At 38.6% G+C, this 20,874-nt stretch overlaps 1 protein-coding gene across 9 annotated transcripts in view; it reads left to right on the forward strand.

Moving 5' to 3' along the window:
* LOC114313151 (proline-rich family protein) overlaps positions 1–20,874 on the forward strand; it is a 31,525-nt gene that overhangs the window by 4,368 nt on the left and 6,283 nt on the right. For 5 of the 9 annotated variants that reach the window (XM_082916070.1, XM_082916072.1, XM_082916069.1 and 2 more), the window contains exons 4-7: positions 8,896–8,926; positions 16,689–16,765; positions 16,922–16,999; positions 19,006–19,110. In XM_082916070.1, the coding sequence (XP_082772196.1) occupies positions 8,896–8,926; positions 16,689–16,765; positions 16,922–16,999; positions 19,006–19,110 (291 nt within the window). The remainder of the gene's footprint in view (positions 1–8,895; positions 8,927–16,688; positions 16,766–16,921; positions 17,000–19,005; positions 19,111–20,874) is intronic. The other 4 variants (XM_028259518.2, XM_082916075.1, XM_082916074.1 and 1 more) reach the window with 1 other exon arrangement.

The raw sequence follows: 20,874 nt of genomic DNA on the forward strand, positions 1-20,874 counted from the left end.
ATGCAAATATAAGTGCTTGATGGAAGATTCAGTTCTTACATTTATATGTGCATGTGTTGTAACTGGTAACACATATTAAGCACAGCCTGTGGATCTTTTTCAATGATAAATTAAGCTTGGTCTGTAGAATATGCCTTTGGTACTGGTCACATAGCTATTACACCAGTAAAATTTACAAAGAAATATGTCTCACAGTGTTACATTGCCTTGCAAATACCTAATGGACAAGTACTTTTGAGTTTTCTATTTACTTTTGGATGCAAATAATCAATTGCAAGATTTAACGAGGTACAATTTGTGAAGCATCTGATAAGTGATTAAACCCAAAAAGACATAAAGGAACATGATTAGCGAGAATAGAAGCTTAACGTTATGCCTTAATTGAAGACATGTTTTTTTGATATGTTCAGTCCTAAGTAGTTTGGATAATTATTAAGTTTCAGCGACAGTTTGAAAATTGTCACGAAAAATGTCACTAATTATAAGTTTTAGCGACAGTTTAAAAAAATTGTCACAAAAGAACGTCACTAATTTCAACTTTCAGCGACATTTTGAAAAATTCATTACAGAAAAATGTCACTAATTGTAAGTTTTAGCGACATTTATAAAAATCATAACAAAAAAAGTCACTAATTGTCAATTTTTAGCGACATGTGCAAAAAATCGTCACAAAAAATTATTTTTAGCGACGATTTTACTTGATGGGAATTAAGTCAAATTATTAGGACTTATTGGTAGTTTACCCTTAATATAAATACATGTGTGGTGGGAGTGAACCCCAATTTTTTGGGTCTTTCTTAGTAGCTGTATATTCCTTCTCTCTCTGTGTCTTCATTTTCTCTATTAATCATTTCAATTTTAACTTTGTATTAGAGCTTCATCGATCTTAAACTATAAGAAACAAAAAAAGTCTTAATGTCCAGAGTTTGTTTTGTTTTGTTTTTTCGTCAATATGCCATTTTTTTTTTTTTTTGTGTGCGCGCGCGCTTGAAATTTCATAGGTATCTTCAAGGTGATTTTTCTAAAAAAATTATGGTTCACTATATGTATATATATATTTTTGTTGGATTTTTGTTGTTTTTGTTTTTGTAATTATTTTTTTATTTATTTTTCTGTGTGTGTGTGCGGATAAGTTTTGGTTTGTTATTCCTCTAGTTTTGACTTTCTGGGTTGATTTTGGGTTATTTATTCCTCTCTGTGAAGTTTCATTGTAGCTTGTTGATTTCGTGAGTGCTTGAATTAGCTTACTGAGTATGGCAGACTGTATTAAGGTTCCTTTAGAGTGGGTTGAGTTGTGTCAGGACTCTCAGTGATAGCCCATCCCTTCAGATCAGCCTCATTAAATTGGATGGTACCAATTATTTGATTTGGTCTCATTTGTGTAGCATGGTTATCATCGCTCGTCGTCTGACCAGTTATATCACTGGCGCTCTCAAGGAACCTTCTGACGATGTGCTTGCATGGAGCAAATGGTTTTCTAAGAATGCTCTTATCATGCCCTGGTTGATTAACTCTATGCTACCCACTATCAACCGTACCTTCTTGTTGATAACTATTGGACATAAGATTTGGACAACAACAATGCATACTCTCAGAAGGAGAATGATGCACTTGCATATCAATTGCAGAAGAAAATTCGTGGATTGGATAAAAAGGATCGATCTCTTGTTGTGTATTATGTTGAGTTGAATAGTTTGTGGTTGGAACTTGACTATTTCCAGAGCTCTTTTTTTTTTTTTTCCTTCAGGATGTTTGTGCAAGTTTTCTGAATGATTTTGTATATTCAATTGTATTCTTTACGAAGTACACATCTGTTTATATAGCCCTAAGAAGACTAAAAAAGGAAAACAAAATATCTATACAATCAAAGGAATATCTATAATCATATATGCCTAATATAAAAGATACATAAAATATATGCTAATATATTCTCACACCTTTGCTCAAACTCAAGGTGTTTTAGTAGAAAATACGGAGAGTTTGTCAAGGAGAAATTGAAAACTGAGTAGTAGTGTGAGTCTTGGTGAAGAAATCAACAACTTGCATAGTAGAAGAAACAAACAGAAGCAAAATAGAGCCAGATTGCAGATGTTGGCAGACAAAGTGACAATCAATCTCAATGTACTTCGTGTGCTCATGAAAACAAGTGTTATGAGCAATCTGAATAGCGCTGCGGTTGTCACAGTAGAGAGAAATTGGAGAGTACTGATGAAAACCTAAATCAGACAAGAGACAACGAAGCCAGACAATCTCAACAGTGGCATGAGCCATAGCACGGCACTCAGTTTTTGCAGTAGAACGAGTAACGACGGTTTGCTTTTTACTTTTTCAAGAAATCAAGAAATCACCAAGAAACATACAGAAACTAGAAGTGGATTTTTGGTCAGTGACATCACTAGCCCAATCACATAGGCTACCAAGTTCAAAGAAGATGTGGATGATAACAACAAACCCTGAAAGATAATGTCTCTGAGATAGTAGAGAATCCAAACCAAGGCTGCCCAATGCATGGAACGAGGAGTAGAGGCAGATTGGTTGACCATATGAACAACACACGCAAGATCAGGCGAGTAATAGTTAGATAAACCAAGCAACCAACAAGCTCGCGATAGGAGGTAGGATCATCTAGTGGGACACCATTAGTATGATTAAGCTTTACATTAAGCTCAATCAGGGTATCAAAAATCTTAGTAGAGACCAACACGGAGAATAGCTTCATTGGCATACTTGACCTGAGATAGAGAATACGCCTTGGGAGAAGAAACTCCCTCAATACCAAGAAAATATCACAATAGGCTCATATCCTTCATTTCAAAGGTGCGGAAGAGATGTTGCTTGACCTTAGAGATAGTAGAAGAGTTCGAGCTAGTGATGATCATATCGTCGACATAAATTAACATGGCAACAAAACCAGTAGAGGTATGGAGCATAAACAAAGCAGAATCTTGGGCACAAGGATGAAACCCAAGTTGATTAACATTCGTCTGAAAGTGATCATACCAAGCACGAGAAAATTGTTTCAAACCATGAAGAGCACGACGAAGACGACAAACTTGTCTAGAGGAGTGAGGACGGTCAGGGGGAGGATGCATGTGGGCCTCCTTAGTGAGATGGCCATTAAGAAAAACATTCTTAACATTCATCTGATAGAGAGGCTAATGATGGACAACAACGACAGAAATCAAAGTGCAAACAATAGTCATCTTACCGACAAGGGCAAAAGTCTTTTTATGATCAAAACCATACTCCCGTGTAACCACTTCGTAAACCAACCAGATTCTTGCCAGTAGGCAAATGAACCATCTCCCAAGTAGAAGTCTTCTCCAATGCGGACAATTCATCCTCCATAGCTTGAACCAAATTAGGATCCTGACAGATCTCCTTGTAAGACTGGGGTTCTGAAAAGGAATGAATAACAGACAAGAAGGTGCAGTATGAAAGAGAAACAGATGTTAAAAAAATCAAATTTCACCATAGCCTTATGTTGATGAAGGGGATACTGACATCAAGATCAGTGTCATCAGAAGTAGGAGGATCAAGAATAGGGGCAAAAACAATCGGTGGGGAAAAGCCTTGCGACAAGAATAAACTAGCAATGGAGTAGGAGAAGGAGAAGGAGCCAGAGCCAGAGTCAGAGGGGGAGCAGGAGAATTGGGAACAAGCTCATGGGGGACAGTAGAAATGTACTCATCAGGAGGAACCTCAGAAGGAAATGGATCAATGTGAACCAAATCCTCTTTGGAAATAGGAGTAGTGATAGGAGGAAACTGAAAGTAAGATAGGCGTTTGAGAAAGGTAACATGGTGGGAGGCATAACGTGACGGGAGACAGGATCATAATAACAATAGCCTTTCTGAGTAAGACTGTAACCCAGAAAGACACATAGGACATACCAAGCACTAAGTTTAGACCTATCTTTACAGGAAAGAAGGAAAAAATAGGCAGACCCAAAGACACAGAAGAGGGAGTAATTGGGAACTTGGAAAAGTAAAGTCTCATAAGGAGAACGATCGAAGAGAAGGGAAGTGGGCATACCGTTGAGAAGAAAAATAGCATTAAGAATTGCCTTACCCTAGAACGGGACCGGAATAGAAGCAGAGACAATAAGAGATCGAGCAATCTCAAGTGGGTGACGATGTTTACGCTCAGCCCGGCCATTCTAGGTAGGTGTATTAGAATATAAAGTTTGGTGAATAGTACCCAAATTAGCTAAATATTCACAAACTCAATTTTAAATTATTCCTTACCTAAGTCGGACCACAACAGTTTTATAGTAGACCCAAACTGTGTAGTGAATATAGACTGAAAAGTACGATATATCTAGTAGAAGTTGGAGTTATGAGTCATAAGATAAACCCAAGTGTAACGAGTGCAATCATCAACAAATGACACATAGTAAGCAGAGCCCTTTTTGGTGAGGATAGGAGAAGGACTCCAAACATCAATATGTAGGGGTGTTCACAGGTTGGTTCGGCTCGGGTTTCCCTTTCGCCAGTCAGTCAAACAGACACATGCGGGTTAGGAAACCAATCACCCTTAATCGACTGAGCTACCATTTGAAATTGACCGAATGGGATTGATGGTAAGTTTGGTTGATTTCGAACATTTGGCATGGAGGTGAAAGCATTGGGAAAAATAGAATAAAAGTTCAAAATAATAAAGTTAAACTTGTATATATATATTCATTTTAGAGCACAAAAAATAAAATAAAATACGTAATATAGATCTATGAGGGAACATAGAGAATGAGAAAGAGGGGAGAGGCTCACCATTACCACCGCCGTTGTAAACCATAACCACTGCCATCACCATTGCCACTATCATTAACTCACTTCGTTTGCCTCAACCACCATCACCATCGAAAGATAGATGTGAGGGAAAACAGACACAGAGAGAGAGAGAGAGAGAGGGTAAGTATTTGAAGAGAGAGAGTGTGTGTTTGAAGAGGGAGAGAGAGAGAGAGAGGGAGAGGGAGAGGGAGAGGGAGAGGGAGAGGGAGAGGGAGAGGGGAGGAGATGAGGTGGGTGTAGGAGGGAGACGAGAGGGTTGAGAGAGATGGAGATGAAGAGAGAAGGATGAGAGATGAAGATGAGAGGTTTGAGAGAGTGGGTCAGAGGATTGAGGAGAGGGGGAGACAAAAGGATGGGTGAGACGTCAGACGTCTCTGATTGACTTGGGAGAAGTATAATTTGTCTTGGGAAGATTTTTTTTAGTGGAAAAATGTGTATATTTTGAGAAGTGTAGGGTGACTTAAAGATAACGAGGTGACACTTCTACTTGTTTAAGTTACCAATGCAAGTAAACTTGACATAATAATAATAAAAGTATATATATACACATAATTTGGTCAGTTGGTTGAGGTGAATTTTTTTTGGCTATGCCTGATAGCCGACTGGATGAAATTTTACAAACTAAAACAGTAGCTGACCGTTCAGTTAATTGAAATCGTCCGTAGGAGTGGCGGATCGGGTGGGGTCGGGGGTAATTTGGGTTTTTGAACACATCAGTATGGACTAAAGAAAATGGTGTATCAGAAATAAAAGTACTCTTATTAAAAGGTAATGTTGTCATTTTGGCAAGTTTACACCCTTGACGTTCAATAATTTGATTAGGGAAAACTTTACTCAACAATCCTGACTAAGCTAAAGACCGTAAGTAGTCAACAAACAAATGACCTAATCTAGAATGCCATAATAAAATTGACTCGATTGAGAATCTAATTGAAAGGAGGAAAGAGCAGCCAGAGAGGTGGACAAGGAGAGATGCAAGTTTTTCACTATATAGAGGTCTCTAACTCTACAGCTGGTCTCAATCTGCTACTTGGACATCCGATCCTGCACATAACAGATAAAAGAAGAAAAGGTAACATCAAAACTGGAAGCATCAAGCTGATTGATAGATAGTAAACTGACAGATAATTAAGAAACATACATAACATGTGGTATAATTAACGCAGACATGTTAGATGGTAGGAGAGACACAACAAATAGAACAAACATACCAAATCCATTATCAGCAATAACAGTAATATGAAAGGGAGGGGGAATACAGTTTTGAAGTAAAGAGAGATGATGAGTCATATGATAAGAGGCACTAGAGTCAAAAAGCCAAACAGAGGTAGAGATATCTAAAGAGAACCCAAGAAAACCTGAATGAAGAGAGGTAAGAGCGGAGGCAAACGATGATGGTTGAGAGGTAGACGTCATATGGTGAAGTCGAGCAATCTGAGCACTCAAGGAAGCCAAGTTAGGATTAGGAGTTGGACCATATGTAGTATAGGCAGTAGGAGGTCGAAAAATACTCGGAGTAGGAGCTTGGAACTATATCTAAAGTGGCTGAGAAGATAGAGCAAGCTAACGCCCTTTCTTGGGACAGTGATGCTTCTAATGCCCTCTCTGATGGCAGAAAACACACTCATCTGATGCTCGGGGCCCTTTTTTAGGCTTGGCAGAAGACTGGAGCTGATAAGGAGACGGGGTTGACAATAGTGTTGGCTGAGCAGGAGCTTAGAAAATTGAAGGAGATAGAGTCTGATTGCTTGTCTTGAGACGGGTTTCCTCAGAAAAGAGCTCACAAACTATAACATCCACAAAAGGGAGAAGAGAACGATGAATGATGTCACCACGGATAGCTTCATACTGTACATAAGCGTCCAGTACCTTAATACTAGATGGTTTCATAAGAGCAAGCTGATCCTATAGTCTCGTCATATCAATGTAGAAATCCTGAATAGATCTTTCTCGTTGATGAGCAACCTGAATAGCTGTTTTAAACCCATATCGCTTGGCAAAGTTGGACTGATAATAAACTTAGAGTAAGTGGTCCTACACCTCTTTCGCAGTATTGTACTTGGAAAACATCATCCCAATCCGATTTGCCACAGAGTTATGAAACCAAGTTAGAACTTGGGCATTATCACAATCCCAAGTGTCATACGTAGCTAGATATCCATCCTATTTCGGATCCAATGGTTGAGGAATAGAACCAGAAACATACCTCTATTTTTTTTGACCAAGAAGAAAATTTTTCATAACACTGACCAATAAGCATAATTAGGACCAATGAGTTTGCAAGTGATAGCCTGAATCTTATCTTTTGACATCGTAAACGTAATTGTAAATAAGAACCCAAATGAAACTAGAAAGATAAACTGTGGTCAAAATGTAAAAAAGTATAAACTTTATACTATTGAGGGGCCACATTATCAACCCAGTAATCTTAGAGAGGTTTCTAGAAGCCAAGAACCAAAGAACCAAAAATCATGACTAGAGAACCAAAGAGGTTAGAAGTCACGAACCAGAGATGGAGAGAGATCGTGAACCAGAGAACCACTGATGGAGAAAGATTGCGGACTAGGGTGAATAGAGAGAAGAAAAACGGTGAAGTAGTGGGTCGCAACAAGCTTTGGCTAACTATAAAGAAGAGGATCACGGAACTAGAGGTCACAACGAACTAGAGATGGGTTATGAGATGGAGCAAGGGTCACGATGAGCAGATGGGTTGTGATTGGTACTTTGATGGACAAATGGGTCGAGTCCTGACAAGTCGCAAGATGGTGCAAGAGGTCATGATGAGTAGATGAGTCGTGATTTGTACTCCAATGGGTCAGACTCCGACGACCAAGAGCAATTTCTAGTGAACCACCAACCAAACCAATCGAAGCTTAGAGATCAGAACTAAAGGGTTTCGTGATTACTGCTAGGGTTTCAAACACGGCTCTAATACCATGTAAATTTTCTAAATGAATTTGTGTATTCAATTGTGTTCTTTACAAAGTACACATCTGTTTATATAGCCCTAAGACTAAGACTAAAAAAGAAAAATAGAATATCTATACAATCAAAGGAGAATATCTACACAATCAAAGGAATATCTATAATCATACACATGCATAGGGGTTGTTTGGAGTTTGCTTATTTAGTGCACTTTTTGATTTTTTACGAAAAGATGTGCAGAAAAATAGAGAGGTGATGTGATCCAAATAAGTGCACTTATTTAGATTATTCTCAAACAACCCCTTAATAAAGAAGATATAAAGAATATATCCATAGTTCATTCTATGGACAAAACCATGTTTCAAAAGATGGTGGAGTGCGTTTACTTTTTCCTTTTGGTCTTAAATTTGGATTGTGATTAGATTCGCATTCAGGTGTTAGTCGAGAGCCTTTTCCTACTCTATGAGAGGCTTATGCTATTGTTCAGCAGGAGAAGAGTCGAACTAGTGCTATGGTGCATTTTGTTGGTTAAGATTGCTCTGCCTTGATTATTAGTCCTCATTTACTTGCCAGTAAACGAAGTTAGTCTAAGTCTAAGAATAATGGAAGCTATGTTGATTGTGGGAAAAAGCAATATGATAGGGACCATTGTTGGAAGCTGAATGGTCGCGCTACTTGAGGGCGAGGTGGTGGTCGTAGGGTCCAGTATGTTCTCAAGAGCATGTGTTTAAAACCTCTGGTAGTGCTTCTACTGACATTGGAGCTCTTTCTCAGGATGAGATGCTTACTCTTAAGCATTTGGTTGCTCGACTTGATACCTCGGCTCCCATAGCTTCTTCTACATCATTCTCTCCCTTTGCTCATATAGGTACTCTTGCTAGTGCTCTTAGTGCCTTTTCATTCGTCTTGTGGGTTATCAATTCTAGAGCCGCTGATAATATGATAGGTTCTTCCTTTCTTTTCTACTCTTACATCCTTTGTTCAGGAAAGGATAAAGTTCGAGTGGCTGATTGCTCTTTGTCTTTGGTATCTGGGAAGGATTCTACTTGTCTCGTCATCACTTTTTCTCTCTTCTATTCTTCATGTTCAAAAATTTTCAAAAAATTTACTCTTGGTTGGCAGTGTTACTAATGCTTTAAATTGCTATGTAATTTTCTTTCCTACCCATTGTGTTTTTCAGGACTTGGGCACAAGGAGAACGATTGGAAGTGGTAAAGCACTTGGTGTTTTGTATGTTTTGGATGCTACGCTAGAAGAATTTTTTCTTTATCATCTAATCGGGCTTTTCTGGTTGTTGGTGGATCTTCATTACATTTTTACATCAGTGGCATCATTTCTTAAGGCACCCCTCTTTTAGCATTTTAGAAAAGTTGTTTCCTCAATTAGTGAAAGATTGTCTTTGGGGTAGTTTTGTTTGTGATGCTTGTGAGTTGGCCAAAAATAAACGTTCTTCTTATCCTTCAGTTAATAAAAGAAGTCTTTTTCCTTTATGCTTATGCATACTGATGTGTGCCTTTGGTTGTTTCTCTTTCGAGTTATTGGTGGTTTGTTATCTTTATTGATTGTTATTCTCATATTACTTGGGTTTTTGTACTTCGTGTTGAGAGTGAGGTTTTCATTTGCTTTACCACTTTTCATAAGATGGTATCTACTCAATTTGATGGCAGAATCAAAATTCTTTATAGTGACAATGGAATTGAATACATTGATGGGGCTTTTGGGGCTTATCTTGTGGAGCATGGTATTTTGTATCAAACTAGTTGTGTTGGCACACCTGAACAAAATGGGGTTATTGAATGGAAAAATCGCTATCTACTTGAAGTTGCCTGCTCGCTTCAGTTTACAATGAATGTTCTTAACCCTTATTGGTGTGATGCTTTTCTTACTGCATGTTGTCTTATCAATTACATGCCTTTTAGTGTTCTTCAATTTCAATTCCCTTTGATGCTTCTTCCCATAGCTTCTTATACTTCCTCTCTTACTTCCAATCTAAGTAGCACGGACACAGACACGGACAAGCGACATGACACGGACATGTCGACATGTCAATTTTAAAAAAAATGCATGACACGATATGCTTTGGACATGTCAATATTGTTATGTCATACGTATGAATAATTTATCTAGTGATAATGAAAAATGTGTAACATAACACTAATTATGTTAAAAGTTATATATTTCATAAGAAACATTAAGATATCATTCACGTAACAATTACATTCTGGATAATACAAAACAATTATAGAACGTTGTAATACACATTGTATTAATCTTGTAAATGTTTCAAAGCATATTTAGAGTGCATAAGTTGTATTATGAAAAATTCAGAACATTGTTATTATGAAAAGATTCATCAAATAGGACATTTTGGATGATTGAAAAATAATCTTCGAAGTGTTTGCAAAGTGTCGGTAAAGTGTCCAATATTATGAATTTGATTCTATAATTAAGACATGTTGAAGAAGTGTCAAACACGGTTTTTAAAGTGTCCGGAGAGTGTTGGTGTTGGACATGACACACTTCATTCGCAAAAGTGTCTATGCTCTTGGCTTCCAAGATATTTGGGTATGTTTGCTTTGCTTATTTCTATAAGCCTAATTATGGGAAACTTGACCCTAAGGCTATGAAGTGTGTCTTTATTGTGTAATCTCCTTCTCATAAGGGCTATAAGTGCTATGATCCTCATTCTCGTAAGGTGTATGTTAGCATGAATGTCACCTTTCGTGAATTTGAATCCTTTTTCCCTTACTCTCTATCATCTCTTTAAGGAGAGAGTAATATAGTGAAGAGATGACTTCTTAGCAAGCCCTGGACTTATCCTTTCTTTTTCTTATTCAGAGGGCTATTATTTGTGGTGAGGGAGAGGAGGATGTAAGTTGTGTTGACGAGGAGTTTGAGTCAGAGGTAGTGGTTGGTGTTGAGGGGAAGCTTGAGTCTCACATTGATGGGCGGTTGAATTGGATGAATCTCAAGACCTATTCACGGCGTTTGAAAGAACAACCTCTAATGTGCCACCAAGGCAATTGTCATCCTTGCCACCAGTTGTAGAGCCTCTAATTCAACTTTCAAGTAATAACTCTACTATTGATACTTCTGTTAAAAAGGCTTTGGATGATAGCGACTCTAATCTTCTTATTGCTCTTTGAAAGGGGGTTAGGACTTGTATTCAACATCGTATATCTAAGTCTGTTTCATACGATTCATTGTCTTCTTCATATTGTGCCTTTATTTCGTTTCTATCCTTTGTTTGTATTCCACGAGGTTGGAAGGAAGCTGTCAATGGTCCTAAATGGAAAGAGGCTATGGTAGAAGAGATGAAAGCCTTCAGCAAAAACGATATGTAGATATAGTTTCTCTTGCTAATGGAAAGAAACCAGTATCAGGAAGAGAAACTAGTAGCTTGTAGGTGGGTGTTTACTATAAAGCATAAAGCAGATGGGACAATGGAGAGCAACAAGGTAAGGCTTGTTGCCAAGCGATTCACTTAGATGTATGTCATTGACTATCAGGTGATCTTTGCTCCATAGCAAAGATGAACTCCATTTGTACCCTTATGTCTTGTGCAACTAATTTAGGGTGGCCATTACAATAGCTTGATGTCAAAAAGTTATTTCTCCAAGTTGATTTGTAGGAAGAAGTATATATGATTGTACCATCAAGATTCTCATCTCAATCTATTGTTGGAGAAGTTCGTAGGTTGAAGAAGGCTCTTTATGGGTTATAATAGTCTCCTAGAACTTGGTTTGGTAGATTTTTGAGAGCTATGTTGATGTTTGGGTACAAGTAGAGCAATGCAGATCACACTATGTTTGTTAAACGAGACAAGGATAAGATCAATGTTCTTATTGTATATGACGATGACATAGTGGTAACTGGTTGTGACATAGAGTAGTTGACTCAATTCAAGGCGAGACTGGTTAAAGAATTTAAGACCAAAGACCTTGGTCCTTTGTATTTTCTTGGGATTGAAGTGGCTAAATCAACGAAGGGCATCTTTATTTCTCAGAAGTACATTCTTGATCTTCTTGATGGACAGGTATTTTGGGTTGTAGACTAGCAGATTCCCTAATTGAAGGTAATCATTGTTTGAAAAGTGGTGTTGGTAATCTTGTAGATAAGGAGAAATGCTTGGAGGCAACTCATATTTATCTTATACTTTACAAAATATCGCGTATGTAGTGGGAGTGGTTAGTTTATGCATGATCCTCACTCAGTGCATCTAGATGCAGAATATCACATTCTTAGGTATCTAAAATCAACTCTTGGAAAGGGGTTTTGTTCTCCAATCATGGTCATTTGAGACTTGAGGCTTTCACTGACGTAGAGTGGGCAGGTTGAGCTGATGATAGAAGGTCTACTTCAGGTTACCGTGCCTTTGGTGTAGTAAGAAGTAGACAGTTGTGGCTAGATCCTTATTAGGAGATTTGTGGATTTGTAGTGGTGAGCCCATGAAGTTGTACTGTGATAACAAGGCTGCTATTAATATTGCTCATAATCTTGTCCAACATGATAGAATCAAGCATATTGAGATTGACAGTCACTTCATCAAGGAGAAATTGAATAAACCTTTCATTAAATTCAGCTGATCCAACATGATAGAATCAAGCATATTGAGATTGAGAGTCACTTCATCATGGAAAAGTTGAATAAACCCTTCATTAAATTCAGCCGATCCAATTTTAACATCATCCTTTGCCTTGTAGCTCTCTTTGGCAAGCGCAATCTTTTGTGGAGCCAAACTAAGTTGGGATATCCTTTGTCTTGGGTTGTGTGGAGTTATTCTATACCTTTTGACACTCACATCTGACCATTGTTCTTTAAGAAAAGGGAGAGCTCTCACCCAAATTAGTGGAGTCTTTATAATTTTTGTGGAGCCAAACTAAGTTGGGATATGCTTTGTCTTGGGCTGTGTGGAGTTATTGTATACCTCTTGACACTCAATCTGACCATTGTTATTTAAGAAAAGGGAGAGCTCTCACCCAAGTTAGTGTAGAGTCTTTATATGTTTTAGTGGTTTATTGGCATAAAACATTTGAAGTTGGTCTTAATAATGCATAAATCTTTTTGGATGAAATAATATGTTCGATACATATGACTTTTAAGCATGTGGTAGCTTGTCATGGTCTTTTCTTTTGTTGATGTTATCATCAATGTCACCTTTCTGTTGAAGGATTTTTCGGCTGCTTGATACAGACTGCCTTCTCTGGCCTATAGGAAAACTGATATGATGGTTGCATCTAATAATGTATTCCATGCGTTCTTTTGTACAAGAAGCTAAAAATTATCGGAGGGAAGTTACAGGATGGGGAAATGATATCTTCCTGACTAAATTTGTTTGTTTCTACCTTCATATTGGCCAATTTCGGAGTCCAAAAGAGCCAAGTCAGCATTTTGGAAGATTTTCCACTCCTGACATTGTACAATAATTGCTCAAACCACCCCTACCGTTCTTGTAATATGTAGAAATTTAATGTATAAAGAGAAATTTAATGTATAAAGAGAAATAGAGAATTGTATTATTGATTGATATAATGTTGATATCTATTACAATGATTCATGATTCCTATATATAGAAGATGGTGAGTGTGTAGTAGGTAAGGAGTAGGTGAAGTGGAGGTGGTAGTGGTGTAGTGGGTTAGGTTTAGTGGAGTAGGTGAGGTGGTAGTGGTGTAGTGGGTTAGGTTTAGTGGAGTAGGTTTAAGTGGGTGAAGTAGGTGGAGAGTAGGTTTAGTGGAGTAGGTGAGGTGGTAGTGGTGTAGTGGGTTAGGTTTAGTGGAGTAGGTTTAAGTGGGTGAAGTAGGTGGAGAGTAGGTGGATTTTAACAGCCCCCCGCAAACTCAAGGGGGATAGGAACTAACCAACTTGAGTTTGGAGAGAGTAACAAAATAAGAAAATACATAAAAATAAAAGAGGATAAGAGACACTGTATGGTCGTGTCAGACCATTGGTGAAGACACTGGATGGTGGTGTCATAACGTTGTAGAGGACACTGTATGGGGGTGTCATAACCATGTAGAGGACACTGTATGGTGGTGTCATAACGGTGTAGAGGACACTGGATGGCGGTGTCAGACCGATGTAGAAGACAGTTTATGGGGTCATGTCGGACCGTTGTAGCAGACAATGTTGTGACAGTTGTGGTGACAGTTTACGGAGTCTTGCTGGACCCTTGTAGAAACTAACCGGAATCAATGTCGGGACAGTTTACAGAGTCTTGTCGGACCCATGAAGGAGCTAACCGGAATCAATGTCGGGACAGTTTACAGAGTCTTGTCGGACCCTTGTAGAAATTAACCGGAAACAATGTCGGGACAGTTTACAGAGTCTTGTCGGACCCTTGTAGAAACTAACCGGAATCTATGTCGGGACAGTTTACAGAGTCTTATCGGACCCTTGTAGAAACTAACCGGAATCTATGTCGGGACAGTTTACAGAGTCTTGTCGGACCCTTAAAAAGTCGCACCCTCAAAAGGTGTGCCCAATCTGTCAAAAAGCGTGCCATCAAAAGGCGTGCCCAATCCATAAAAAGGCGTGCCATCAAAAGTTGCGCCCTCAAAAAGGCGCGCCCACTTCATCAAAAGTCGTGCCCGACAGAAAGTGTCGAGCCGTCAAAAGGTGAGCCGGAGACGCGGCGAGGCACGTGAGCGACAGAGCGGCGTGTCGGCCGCGTCGTCAGTGTCAATATAAACCAATGCGGAGGCGGTGGAAACCAAACCAGACTGAAACCTCTGAACTTGTCATTCTGAAACAATCTGTAAATACTCTGTATCTAACCCTTCTCGGAAACACTCAGCAACCCAAAAAACATGGCCTCTTCTTCCCGTTCAGCTACCCAGAACATGGCCTCATCTTCCCGTGGTCTGCTCACTCTCTTTCCCGACCTCAACGAGTCAACAAGAGAGATAACTGGTGCGGTGGCACTGGAACCTCAACCAAGCGCCCCGGAGTTTGCTCCGTTGAACTTCCCTATGCGGTCTGTGGAGCAAAGAATGGCAGTGCAGTCGGATGTGGAGGCCAATCAGTATACATTGAAGTCATGTGTGGAAACCATGACTGCGGTTACAAATTTGTCGAACCGGCTGCAGAGTAGGACAAATGAGGTGCAGCATTTAAACGCCCAACTGGCTCTGCTCCAACGCATGTATAAGAATGCGCGAGCAGAGATAAGTGTGCTGAAAGCAGAAAATAAGGAGCTGAAGCGGAAGGCCACCGTGATGTTCCGATTTGGAGGGCCGCCATATGCTGCAGTGGAGGAGCAGGGTGGAGTGATCGTGCCCAGTGGAGTGGGAAACACGGAGGCAACACCGTCAAGGGCCGCTCAGGACGGAGGCAAGAAAAAGAGACCGGCTGCAGAGTAGAGAAGAAATCCTGCCTGTGGATGTGGTTGTTCTGTTTTTTTTTTTGTTTTTTTTGTTTTTTTTTTTTTTTGGTGTAAAATTGTGATCGGGGTTGATCCCTTGATATGAATAAAATGAGTTTGGTGTGCAGTTTCGTCTTCTTCCGGGTTTTTTTTTTTTTTTGTGTAAAAATAAAAATAAAAGGAAAGAAAACAAGAGATAAAGAAAATAGATAAAAAGAATTGGTAGATGGATTATATGAAAAACATCAGTGTGGGAAATGAAATAAAATAAAATAAAGAGTTGAAAAAAGCAGAGGTGGGTGAATAATATAAAAATAAAAAGAAATGAAAAGAGGGGGACAAAAGTTGTTGTCTGGTGTGATGATAAAGAAATAAGAAAAGAAAGTGAGTGGTATCCATGTTGGGTGAGTAAAGATATTAAAAATGTTCTCCTCATAAGAAAAGGAAGTGAGTGGGTCTAGTGTGTCTTTACCTTTCAAAACTCAAAGCTTCCGAAAAAAAAAAAGAGAGAGTCAGTGCATAGAGAGAGAGAGAGGTTCGTAGCCCCTCTCCATTTGTGCTGGGTTTGCTGAGAGAGAGAAGAGAGAAAATCAGTTTGTGTACTTTAGACACAAGATGTTGATGCTAATGGTCAGGCTTAGCTTCCAGATCCATTTGGAATATTCTCTTCTTGTTTCATGGTTGCAACCAGTAGACAGAATCACTATCATCACTGCCAAACCAGCGCATGCTGCGTTCCCAATCACTGAGAGGGGCTGCCACACTGAAGGCAAGGCTGGAAAAGGGGTATGGAGCTACAAGTATATCCCTGACTGACGAACAGGTTGAAGAAGCAAATGTCTCAATAGCATTGAACTTTGTTTCTAAAGGGGGCGAGCTTCTTAAACGCACCAGGAAAGGAGCTCTCCACTGGAAGCAAGTTTCTATCAACATAAATTCAAATTGGCAGGTGGTAGCTAAAATGAAAAGCAAGCACATGGCGGGAACATTCACAAAGAAAAACAAGTGTTGCCGTGTCGTCACCTTTGTCAATGTTCAGAATGTGTAGAAAAGAAACGGAATAGATTAAGGTCCGGCGGACGGCTAAGGTGAGGTTGCCGCCCGCCGGTGAAGCGAAAAATATTAGGTTCTAAACCTGCTCTGATACCATGTAGAAATTTAATGTATAAAGAGAAATAGAGAATTGTATTATTGATTGATATAATGTTGATATCTATTACAATGATTCATGATTCCTATATATAGAAGATGGTGAGTGTGTAGTAGGTAAGGAGTAGGTGAAGTGGAGGTGGTAGTGGTGTAGTGGGTTAGGTTTAGTGGAGTAGGTGAGGTGGTAGTGGTGTAGTGGGTTAGGTTTAGTGGAGTAGGTTTAAGTGGGTGAAGTAGGTGGAGAGTAGGTTTAGTGGAGTAGGTGAGGTGGTAGTGGTGTAGTGGGTTAGGTTTAGTGGAGTAGGTTTAAGTGGGTGAAGTAGGTGGAGAGTAGGTGGATTTTAACATAATATTAATATTTGTGATTAATTCTTCTTATCAAAAAATTCTGTATTTCTTGATTTGCTTCCTTTCAGTATGTGGAAACACCAATTTTGAATCTATTTACTGTTTCCCTACTGAAGGTTTGGTAGAAGAAACAATGATTCTGCCTCATGATTCCTCTTGTTCTTCAAACACTGGATTGATAAGGATTACCCATGTAACACTTCAAGATAAAGCTTACTTCAGTATATTAATCTTTCAAACCTACCTGTTTAGTATTGTGTATATTTTCAGTGCATAGTGAGTATGAGTTGATGCTTGGTTTTATTTATAATTTCTTTTTGCTATTAGTTACTTTGTTTTCTGTTTGTAGGTTAGGATCTGTGACAGTTCTTCTCTTTATGCCCTCTGCCGGTCGTGGTTGAGGAATGGTTTTCCTGAAGAAAATCAGGTTTGTATCATGGAAAACCTACAATTGTTTGCATTTCATGTGTGCTATTTTCTTTTATTGCTATTGTAGTCAAGAATGCATATTACTTCTCAGATGTCATGGCAAGAATAACTATTTTAGAAGCTTCTCATATTTTAATTAAAAAAATTGTTTAATCCTATGCTCAATTCAATTTGATCATTTAAATGTACCAGGGTTAAGGAAGCATTAAATATTTTTCATTATCCTAGAGTTTTTTCAAAGGTGAAAAAATTATGTTCCCCATCCAACTCTCCCTACAACCCACGAGAAAATGAAGTGTTAGATTGTTTAGAAAGGCAGATTTGTGAAATGGCTCCAGAAAGCTTTTACTTCCATTTGGATGCGACAAAAAGAAAGTAGAAATGAATTTAATGGTGGGAATTACTTTATCTACATCCGGGAATTAACTCTCTAAAAATATGCCTTTTTATTTTTATTTTTATATTTTTTTATGCTTAATTCAAAATTTATACCATATATGCCTTCTATTACTTGTAAAAGACTAGAAGGTCAAATACATTATAGAACTTGGCTCAGCCTCCTATCAGGTGTGGTTTTAAGTTTTTGTGTTGGTCATCAAATTATCATAGCCTTTCTCTTTCTCTTGTACTGTAGACTGGCCATGTGAAAAAGTAGACACTAAGCAAGATAGGAGCAGAGTTTTGTAGACAATTTTAAAAACATTACTAAAAAATGAACGAACTATCATTGCCTTTCTCTTTCTCTTGTACTGTAGACTGGCCATGTGAAAAAATAGACACTAAGGCCTCGTTTGGGAACCCTCCATTTTAGTCAAAAAGCCAAAAAGTACTAAATTAGCCAAAAAGCCAACAATTCATACAAAAAAGTCAAAGATTCTCTTTTCTCTCTACTTTTTGCACATCTTTTCGTAAAAAGCCAAAAAGTCATTCCAAACATACTAGTTTTTTTTAACTCATATTTTAGCCAAATAGCCAAAAAGTTACTAAATTAGCCTGTTTCCAAACGAGGCCTAAGCAAGACAGGAGCAGAGTTTTGTAGAAAATTTTAAAAACATTACTAAAAAATGATTGCACCCAGTAAACAAGGCTCACACTTATAGCAGGGTTTTTGTGGAGAGGTTGATTGAATTCACGCCAGAAGGATGGGTGTGGACCAAGAAGCACGAATACGTGGCATGACACGGACACACCGGCACAGAATTTTTAAAAAAATATGGGATACGACACGTGGGGAATACATAAAAAATATACAATTTCATATATTTATTATATTTTATATATAAGGATAAATAATTATTATATGTCATATATATGACTATTCAAGTAAAAATGATAAAATAACTTGGATTCCAAGTTTTTTTATTCAAACTTGTAATATGTTTTAAGTGTTGAAAGTGTCTGATGTGTATTGTGTTGGTGTCGGACATGACACGTTACCTTCTTAGAAGTGTCCGTGCTCCTTGGGGTGTGGATAACACTTGCCATTGCACCAGGTCATGACCTCTAACTTAAAAAAACACCAAGAAACTTTTTTAACTTGTAACAAATATTACTAAGAAAAATAGTTCAAGTTGAGTTCTAAATTTTTCGTTCTTCTAGATTGTGGTTGAGAGTCAAGGAAGGTATTTGGATATTCAGCTGAATGACAGGATTTGGGGTCAATGCATCCGAAGCTTTATTGTCATGCAAGAATGTAAATTCATGCTGTAAAATTCCAAAATAATATCTGCAGAAGGTTGATGCTTACTATTTTTGTGATGTTATCTTCATAATAATGAAAAGAATGAACTATGAAGTGTTCTGCTGCTTGTTTAGGCCGACACTGTGATTTCTGTAATAAATACAGCTGTGTTGCTAAACTGTCTTAACTTTTTTTTATTATTTATTTTTAACGGCTTTAGATTTTGTTCTGGGAGTTACATTTCAGAAAGCCTTTTCCTTTTGTATATTACTTCATATACTTGTATTGAGTCCTTTTGATCCTTCCTTTTCTTGTATTGGCAGCCACAATATGTGGATGGTGTGAAATCGCTTCCAAAACCTTCACCTGCACTTGTGGCTGACTGTCATTCGCCAGTGAAAAAGGAAGGTGATAAACAAGATGAGGAGGTTGGTACACAGATTATTATTGTTGTTAATATTGTTATGTTAGGAAAATTATTATTTTAATGATGGTAAGTAATGAATGTAGTTGTAATAAGAAATTAGGAAAACAATGTATCAGGGAAATTGGAGTTTAAGTATGGAGATGGGTTGGCACAATACAGAATGCATGGAAAATATTTAGTTGCGTGTCTGTTTTAAAATCTCTTGTTACCTGAGCTTCAAGTGTTTGTTTAATTTGGTTTTATAATTTCTTTAAAACAACTTGGGTAGGTTCAATTTACCCTTATAACAACAAAATTAATATTGAGGTTCCATGCATGATTCTACTGCTACATATAAACACAAATATTGAATTTGATCGTTCCTTTTTGGATGTTGTTGAGATGGAGAATTGGACCAAGAATTCTCTTTCTTCATCATTAATCGAATCAATGTTGGTGACCCAATGGTTCATAGTGTCAAATTTTGTGAACTTTTCAGATGGGTTGGGTTTGTAGTTGCTTTTAACAACCTTTTGATGATGTTAGGGATATTATAAATCATCCTTTGCAATCATCATTAGTCATCAACTTTTGATGATGTTACAAATATTTATCTAGTGTTTAATAATGGTGGTAGCTGCATATTTTCCTGTACTACTGTGTCTTCTATGTTTTATTGATATTTCATTTTATTACTTTGTATCTAGACATTGTCCAAAGAAACGAGGGAAATAATTATCAAAGAAAGATAAGATTCTTGTTGGTTAAATTAGTATATTTGTCCTGAGTCTCTGTGTTTCTGTGGTGTCTTTTTCTAGACTAGCAATTTCATAATATAACTTGGTGATTACCTTTGTTTTTTCAAAACTAGGTGCATAGTCACGTACCAACTCATTGGGGATGCGAGTTCTACACTAAGCACTTTGCAAGCGCATTAGTTTGGGAGTGGCAAGGTAGGTAGGGTAGATCCCTATTGCATCACCTGGGTTGGTCCTTGGGCATAATGCACGGGGTACGCAGTACCACTCGTGGAGCCGGCTTCTCAGGAGGATAACAAGTGCCCAGTCTCTTACAAGTGGTATCAGAGTTAGCCTAGGGGCACTGTGATGGGGATGATATGTGGGATTTATACTAAGCACCTTCATTGTGGGGTTCACACCAAGGGTGGTGTCTGCGCGGGGCGGGTTTTCCATGGGTTGGGGAACGGACAAGCATGGAGGCAGGCAGGATAATGTCCCCCTGACAAGGGCGTTAGGGATTGACAGCGGTAGCATGCCATGTATCAACTCATTGGAGATGTGAGTTTTACACCAAGCACCTTGCAAGTGCATTGGTTTGTGAGCGGCAAGGCAGATTTCTATCGCATCACCTGGGTTGGTTCTTAGGTATAATGCATGGGGTTACGGAGTAGCACTCATGAAGTCGGCTTTTCGGCAGGATGACAAGCGCCTAGTCTGTGACAAGTGGTATCAGAGCCAGTCTAGGGGAACTGTGATGGGGACGGTACGTGGGACTTACATCAAGCATCTTCATTGTGGGGTCCACGCCAAGGGTTTCCCTTGGGTAGGAGAACGGACAAGCATGGAGGTAGGCAGGGTAATGTCCCCCTGACAAGGACGTCAGGGATTAACGGTGGTAGCATGGCACGTACTGACTCATTGGGGATGCAAGTTCTACACCAAGCACCTTGCAAGCGCATTAGTTTGTAAGCGGCAAGGGAGGCAGGGTAGATCCTTATTGTATCACCTGGGTTGGTCCTTGGGTAATGAACGGGTACGCAGTACCA

This window comes from Camellia sinensis, chromosome 2 (assembly GCF_055761805.1).
Source record: "Camellia sinensis isolate YWXY chromosome 2, ASM5576180v1, whole genome shotgun sequence".
Classification (NCBI taxonomy): Eukaryota; Viridiplantae; Streptophyta; class Magnoliopsida; order Ericales; family Theaceae; genus Camellia; species Camellia sinensis.